At 36.3% G+C, this 8,188-nt stretch overlaps 1 protein-coding gene across 1 annotated transcript; it reads left to right on the top strand.

The window, feature by feature from the left end:
• The first annotated feature begins 567 nt into the window (after nt 1-567).
• On the top strand, nt 568-7,923 carry LOC107102957 (lanosterol 14-alpha demethylase). The gene is made up of 10 exons (XM_015402435.1): nt 568-846; nt 939-1,037; nt 2,051-2,227; nt 2,313-2,439; nt 3,821-3,995; nt 4,121-4,240; nt 4,335-4,530; nt 5,691-5,786; nt 5,871-6,039; nt 6,351-7,923. The coding sequence occupies exons 1-10, from the start codon at nt 685-687 to the stop codon at nt 6,527-6,529; spliced, it is 1,500 nt and encodes a 499-aa protein (XP_015257921.1). The 5' UTR covers nt 568-684; the 3' UTR covers nt 6,530-7,923.
• Nucleotides 7,924-8,188: the final 265 nt, after the last annotated feature.

An 8,188-nucleotide genomic window follows, 5' to 3' on the forward strand; every position in this document is an offset into this window, starting at 1 on the left:
CAAACAACGTTACAACTCTGAATAGACTTTAGCCAATAATCTGCAAACTTTGGATGTTGTTCAATAATTCTTTTATCTATTCTTTAAAAACACTACGGTATTAAAACACGTGTTTTTTTCGTGCAATCAGTCATTTATACTTTTTTAATTAATAAATCTACACACCTTGCTTTCAAAGCCAACAACATCACGTACATAGTTTTAAGCATATTACTCATTAACTCAGCAGGAGACTTGCAATTTCATTAAACAGTATTTAAAACTACTTTGTTTCAGGAATTCATTTATTTGGTTTGGCAGTATTAGGCACAATTATTATCATCACAATTTACAACACTAAAAGCATAACTGGAATTTCAGACAATTGATAATTCTTTATTAAAGAAAAGTTTATTAGAAATAAAACGGACCTCAGCATGACATCATATAGCAAGACATCGCTTGAGGTATCACCAACCAATCAAAACTACAGTTGTTTGACTGACACGTGTTCAGCAGCCAATCAGATTCCAGAAACAGTCAGGCGGGGGCGGAACTGGAAGTGACAGGTAGAAACGCTCCATACTCAGAGGAGTATCAGATCTGCTCCCCGGTGATAAGACTCAGCAGGTAGCTGAGCTGTCGGAGCGAGAAGAAACCTTTTTTTTTCCCGGGAGGATTCGGTTGTTGTTGAGGTCCTTGAACATGTCGATGTACTTCTACCAGATTAGCACCAAGCTGCTCGGTGACACTGTGGGTAAAATGAACGAGAACTTGACCTCCCTGGTTCTGGCAGCTTCGGTTTTTACGCTCACTGTGGGTTATGTCTCCAAACGGCTGTTCAAGGAGTCTGCAGATAAAGATGCGGTAACTTACCTCTGTCATCTTAACTGTTTAATTCAATAAGTTAAAAGAAATCCTTTTTAATTTTAACACTTGTTTATATTTTCTTGTAACAGAAATATCCGCCCTACATTCCCTCTAGCATCCCTTTCCTTGGACATGCTATTGCTTTTGGAAAAAGCCCGATTGAATTTCTAGAAAATGCTTATGAAAAAGTAAGTATTTAATTATCCAGCATCTTTAAAAAATGTCCTTGCTAAAAAAAATCTGTCTTCTATAAAGAGACTAAACAGGTTTAAATATTTAAAGGATAAACTTTGATTATAAACATGTTATATATATATTGTTATATATATATATATATATATATATATATATATATATATATATATACTTTTAAACTTATTTTTTTTGTCTTTATGTGACACATAAACCTGAAGCAACACATGTATTATGCAAGGCACAAAATGCAAACTTTTCCCTTTACAAACAACATCTGAGAAATGTGGCTTGCATTTTCATTTAAAATGGATTTAGGTCTGGACTTTGACTAGGCCATTTACACACACTATAGTTCTTCCTGTCTACCTGGTCAGCAGGATGTGTGGTGTTAGTTTTCAGGTGGAAAGGAGGCTTATTCAGGCACTTAGTTGACCTGGACTGCCGAGTAAAGAGACTAAAAACAAATATCACACATTCCAGATTTTATTTCAGCAAAAAACAAAAAAACAAAATTAGAAAACCATTCATAACTTTTATTCAGTAAAATCTGTGAAAAGTGTGACTGTAGACAAAATTAGGAAAAGTTTAAGTAGTAGCAGTTCAGTTTCACCCGAAATCAGATGATTTCTACACTGATGCTTGAAAAAAGCATGTAAATAAATAATGTTCTCATGCCCATAAAGACGCCCTTTAATGTAGATATATTTTAGAATATAAGTAGAAAATACTATGTCCTGAAGGGGATTTCTGAAGCTTAGAGCTCAATCACTAATCCAGAATCAGTCAGTACATGTAAAGGAAGCATATGATAGATCCAAATCATGCAGAACAATTAGGCATCAGTATTATAATTTGTCCTTTGATGGTATTATGACTCAAAAGAAACAGACTTAGCTTCAACCAAACCGACTTTCACTTCTGTTTACTTTCACATTCTAGAATCTTTGAAAAAACTAAAAAGTTTGCTGAGTGTTGGTTAATCTCCCCCCCTGCCTGTCGCCTGCAGTACGGTCCAGTGTTCAGTTTCACCATGGTGGGGAAAACCTTCACCTACTTGTTGGGCAGTGAAGCAGCCATGCTTATGTTCAACAGTAAGAATGAAGACCTGAATGCAGAAGACGTCTACTCCAAACTGACAACCCCAGTGTTTGGAAAAGGAGTAGCTTACGATGTCCCAAACCCTGTGAGTTCTCCTGAGATTACTTAGAAGGGTTCATGTAACCAGAGCCTAGATTAGGACATATAACCGCTACTTTGTTCTGTTGCAGCTTTTTCTGGAGCAGAAAAAGATGCTGAAAACTGGACTGAACATTGCTCGTTTTAAGGAGCACGTCAGGCTAATCGAGACAGAAACCATTGAGTATTTCAAGAGATGGGGGGACAGTGGAGAGAGAAGTAAGCTGGATTACTGTTGAAATTAGATTATACAGCTTTATACAAGTGCAAAAATTATTTTCTATTATTCATGTATGTGCTTGTTAAACCCTAATAATACCTGCCGGTTACGTGTTATGACTAAAGTTTTCCCAAGCAGTTTATCTAATTTGGACAGGTCTATAAGGATAAAAAGTGATCATCTTCATTATGTACATGACAAAGATTTTTGAATTGAATGCGAGCATAGAGAGAGTGGATAACTCTTCTTTAACTGTTATTACTGTTATTCTGGGCCGTCTTTCTGTAGAGGTGGTAAGCTCTGCCATTTGTAACCTAAGCCATTTTTTAGGTCTGAGTAAGATTACAATTTCTGTAAAAACTGTTTTCATGCCTCATAGTTATTTAATTTATACAGTGGGGACAAAAAGTATTTAGTCAGCCACTGATTGTGTAAATTCTCCTACTTAGAATAATGAGAGAGGTCTGTAATATTCATGATGGGTACACTTTAACTATGAGAGACAAATGAGGAAAAAAAAATATCTCATTGTAGCCGATTGGCCGATTATGCAGATTATGAATTGTTATTGAAGGTGTTTAAAGTGATCTCTTCTCAGGAATGAATCATGGAAAGAAAACCTTAAAATATAAACAGAAAGCTTTCCATTACACAAGCTACAAACCTGCAGTCAGAGCTCTTTTAAAAATTGGGGGGAAAAAAGAGCCTGGAAATTTTGTTTTTCAGGCCTTTAATCCTGAAAAATATAAATGATGAAATATTTTTTTTTTTTTTTTTTTTTTTTTTTTTTTACAAGATACAGTGTATTGATATTGATTTATATCTAAGCATTAAAGCCAAATAAAAAGAAAGCAGGGTGTCATCTGCATATTTTTAAACTTCCTCTATGACAAAATAATTTTCAATAAATAAATAATTGTTTTCAATAAATAAGTTTCAATAAATGATAGATACATGATTAGAAAAATTAAGGATAAAATGGGGCCTAAAACTAAACCTAGGGGCATTCCTTTTTAAACAGTTCAAAAACTGGACTCATAAGTGAGTTATATGATCAAACATTTGATCACAATATTTTTGGCTTGCTCTTCTGAGCGAAACTCAAAGCCAATGAAAACCAATTTGTTCGGGCTCTAGATTTCCTTAAATCATGCTTCAAAGGGCACTAGTCTGTCTCTAATGCCAAGAAAACCATTAAAATCCTTATTATTTAGAATTTACATGTATGCAGTATCAAAATTAACAAGTTAAATTTAATTTGTCCATAGTTAATATAGGATAATTCAGGCGAGATCTGACAAGTCTAAGTGTGCTAGAAAATCTTAACATTTCATTTAAAACTCAACAGCTTCTAACCCTCTGAACTTTTCTATGTATCAGACCTGTTTGACGCTTTGTCGGAGCTGATCATCCTCACAGCAAGCAGCTGCCTCCATGGGAAGGAGATCCGCAGCATGCTGAACGAACAAGTGGCTCAGCTCTACGCCGACTTGGACGGAGGATTTAGCCACGCCGCTTGGCTGCTCCCCACCTGGGTGCCTCTCCCAAGTTTCAGGTTAGGTTTGGGTCAACTTACAGCTCTTTATCTGCTGCTAAAATATTTATATATAAAAAAAAAGAGGATCCTCAAAGAACAGACTGCTTTTTATTGATTGAAATCTATTATTCCTTTTATTTTAGGAAACGAGACAAAGCTCACAGAGAGATCAAGAACATCTTTTACAAAGTGATTGAAAAACGTAGGAAATCTGGAGAGACAGCAGACGACATCCTGCAGACTTTAATCGATGCCACTTACAAGTAAGTCACCATCCTACATGAAGGTAATTCATCTGAAAACAAAACGGACGAAGAAGTAAAACGGAACACATTTTAAATAACTCTGTTTCTGCAGAGATGGTCGGCCACTGACTGACGATGAAATCGCAGGAATGTTGATAGGCCTACTCCTGGCGGGTCAGCACACCTCATCTACAACCAGTGCCTGGATGGGATTCTTCCTGGCCCGGGACAAAACTCTACAGGATCGCTGCTATGCGGAGCAAAAGCGTGTTTGTGGGGAAAACCTGCCGCCACTCGACTTTGATCAGGTCAGAGGAAGTCCCTTGAACAGATTAATTAATGAAAGATTCACCTGAGCATTTAATTTTCATTCTCAACTGATTTTTGATTATATTTTTTCTGTTATTAAGAGAAAATACCTATTTTTAATCATGAATTAGGTGTGTTAAACCAAATTTTTTTTCTTTGTTAAGGCTAACAAAGTAGTTCATAAGCAGTGCCAGGTGGTCAGCAGCTGTGCAGGAATGTTTTTTGTACATCACCTGACACAATCAGCTGATAAATGTTGGCATACTTTCTCCCTCCCTCTTTGGGGAATGATGATGCTACATCTGCAATAAACTGTGCATTTAAGAAAATATTATTCAATACCGTAATTTCAGGACTATACAGCCCACCTCAATATAAGCCGCGCCCGCTAAAAAAAACAACAAAACACTGGAAACGTACATATGTAAGCCGCACCGGGCTATAAGCCGCTGATATCTACTGAACTGTCTCCCACCAAACCAGTAGGGGGAGCTCTACATATAACCCTTGGAATAGGGACGAAGAAGAATGCTAGCTCCAGTTAGCATGTTAGCTTGCAGCAGTAAGAGCTTCTACTGAAAGATGAGGCTTTGTTGGCTCTTTATTTCAGTCTCTTCACTGGTTCGGCAGCTTTAATGAGACAATTAAATGTCAAAATGTGTGAATTTGGGACATTTGTTATCCATCATGCCTGCTGTTAGCATGTTCTTGTGCTAAATTAGATTTAGCCCCTTATTCTTTCATTTCCAACTTTGACCCTCCCCTCAAAATCAACAAAAAAGTTGTACCTTCATATAAGCTGCATGGTTCAAAGCTTGGGGAAAAATAGTGGCTTGTAGTCCAGAATATACGGTAGTTAAAATAGTTTACATTTATTATTAACAAGTGTTAAATCTCCAAATAGAGCTACATTCAATAATCAAAAATGGGTAATTTTGTGGCTCTGCTGGCTCTCCCTGTTTGGTGGCCCTATGAAATGATAGCCAGTTATTAGGATTACAGAACAATTACTCCTAACGTAGGGCCAGGTTGGTTTAAATATCTTTTGTTTCCAAATAATTATTTTTTGTATTTACTCAGGTTGTCATAGTTTGGTATAAAATATGTTTTGCCCACGAAGTAAACGTTCTTTATTGCTATGATTCCTGATGTTTTTCAGCTGAAGGATTTAAACTTGTTGGAGCGTTGTCTGAAAGAGACCTTGAGGCTCCGCCCACCTATAATGACAATGATGAGGATGGCTCGCACACCTCAGGTAAATTTTGCATTCTGAATTGTTTTCTGGAAGTTTTCATAAAGAAGGTTTGGAGCTAAAACTAGTGTGAACTTTTCCCCTCAGACTGCTGCAGGATACACCATTCCTGTCGGCCACCAGGTCTGCGTCTCCCCAACAGTCAACCATCGTCTGAAAGACGCCTGGGTGGAGAGGATGGAGTTCAACCCAGAGCGTTACCTCAACGACAACGCCGCCGGTGGGGAGAAGTTTGCTTACATACCATTTGGTGCCGGTAAGAAAAACCACCATCATGACTTTGAAACCAATCATTTGATCATTTTGTTAAAGATGAGGTGCACACCTGGAAGGCTACAGTTTTTATTATTGTTTTCGGTTTTATCAGTGTAAGATGTTTGGGAAAGGTTTTGTTTGAGCTATATATGACTTCCTTTACAGCTCTTTCCATGAGTTTGGGATATAAAACGTTATCTAGAGCAGGACAGTACTGAGCATTTATGCTGTCTTCTTCTTCCCTTTGAGAGGAAAAATCTTTATTTAACTTAAAATTCAAAGTTGAATAATTTTTTCCTGTAATACCTACAGGGCGCCATCGCTGCATTGGGGAGAACTTCGCCTACGTCCAGATCAAGACCATCTGGTCCACGTTGCTGCGCATGTACGAGTTCGACCTGGTGGACGGATATTTCCCCACCATCAACTACACAACCATGATTCACACCCCGCATAACCCTGTCATCAGATATAAGAGGAGGAAGCAGTGAGAGATGCAGCACAGATGAGGGAATCAAAGACTTTTATGTTGTTCTTTTGCTTTTAATCAAAGCTCTGACATCCTGGGACTTGAATTCAAGAAAATATAGGTGAATGCACTCTGAATGCTTTCAGTGTGACCCGTATTTTGTCTGAAGACTGTTTCCAACCCAAAATCTCAGCAGAAAGCATCCGAAGCCCCAGCTTTAACACTGAAGCGAGCCTTCATGAAAGGAAATCAATGTGCCTTATAATAGGAAAACAACTCCTTAATTTTAATCAGGATAGTCTGAGTATAAAGGTTTTCCTTAACAGTTTTTCTGCAATCACTTCGCTTTTTAAATCTGAAAAATAAGTTTTTCTCTGCTGACAATAAAAAACATGGGTCAGATTGCACATTTAATACCTAATTAATCCCATGTAGAAATTATTCACATCTAATAATCTTTTAGAAGGATCACAATCAATCTGAGCGTAAAGTCATGCATGCATAAGGAAAATTGTCTTGCTGAGATAATGACTTAAAGCCTCTTGTCAGGGACAGACGAGTCCCTGCCAAGAGAACTCTGTTTTTTTTCCACTCCACACTCACTGGCCTAATATGTGAAAAGCCTCAAAATAAATTGATTAAATTGTAGTTGTGTAATTTACTCTAAGGATTTGCAGCAGTGAGTCTGCAATGTTGCAGACTCACTGTCTGTGGACGGAAGTTAAGCTTGTATAATTTCCACATTTCCAGTTTTTAAGTGTGGCTCTGACTGAAGATATGCTTTATAATAAGTTATTTCCTCTGATTGAAAAATACTTACTTTTTTATATTTTGAAGATTAGCAAAGAGAAAAAATGGAAGCAGTCAATTTCAAAGTTTTTGTTTAACTCAGTGAAACAGTGGAATTTGTATATTATAAGAACTGGGAGAGAATCATGTCATATAACACGGGATGGGAAAGTGATGGTTTGCCAAATGTTTTTCAATCTGATATATTCAAAATGTTTTGATAAAAATAAAGTGGATTTTTTCCCCCACCACTAGGTAGATTTTCAAATTAAAAGTTGGATTAAACAAGATTGTATCCAATCAGACAACTAGTTTCCTAACAATTGAATTATTTTCCATTCATTCCCACTCACTGGCAAAAATTATTGTATTTATAAGAACTCTTATTTCCTAATCTACTGTCCCTTCATCTTATTAATTAATACATTAAATTCCGTCCTACTTTTCCATCATTCCTTTTGTTTTTATTCATATATAAAAAACAATGACAGGACTGAAAACCTTTAAATTTGTAAATACCATGCCCTGCCAAAACCTCTCCATTTTCTTTTACCATATTGTCACATCCAAACCATAAACTTTTATGTATTAATATTTTTTTTAATAGACCAGCAAAAGGTAACATATAATTGGTAAATGTGGAAAAAATAAAGTAAATGAAAATAATCTAATAATATGTACTAATACTGTTTATCCTTTGACACAGACATAAAATCCAGAGCAATACATCACTTTTTCCGTGATATAACATTTTTTTTAGTCTAACACATAACATCTCAATAAAACACATATAAGTTAGAGAATTTACCTGCTTAAATGAGAAAATCAGCTGTTTTCACAATTAAAGACTGGTTCTCATTCAGCACTTATAGCCAACTTTAAATGAACTACC

The sequence above is a fragment of the Cyprinodon variegatus genome, unplaced genomic scaffold (genome assembly GCF_000732505.1).
Source record: "Cyprinodon variegatus isolate N-32 unplaced genomic scaffold, C_variegatus-1.0 Scaffold1348, whole genome shotgun sequence".
Lineage (NCBI taxonomy): Eukaryota > Metazoa > Chordata > Actinopteri > Cyprinodontiformes > Cyprinodontidae > Cyprinodon > Cyprinodon variegatus.

Bases quoted from the DNA above. Each gene is read 5' to 3' on its own strand.
- LOC107102957 (XM_015402435.1), top strand. From the start codon at position 685: ATGTCGATGTACTTCTACCAGATTAGCACCAAGCTGCTCGGTGACACT. The intron at 847-938 runs GTAACTTACCTC...TTCTTGTAACAG, and splicing joins AGTCTGCAGATAAAGATGCG to AAATATCCGCCCTACATTCC. The intron at 6,040-6,350 runs GTAAGAAAAACC...TAATACCTACAG, and splicing joins TTACATACCATTTGGTGCCG to GGCGCCATCGCTGCATTGGG.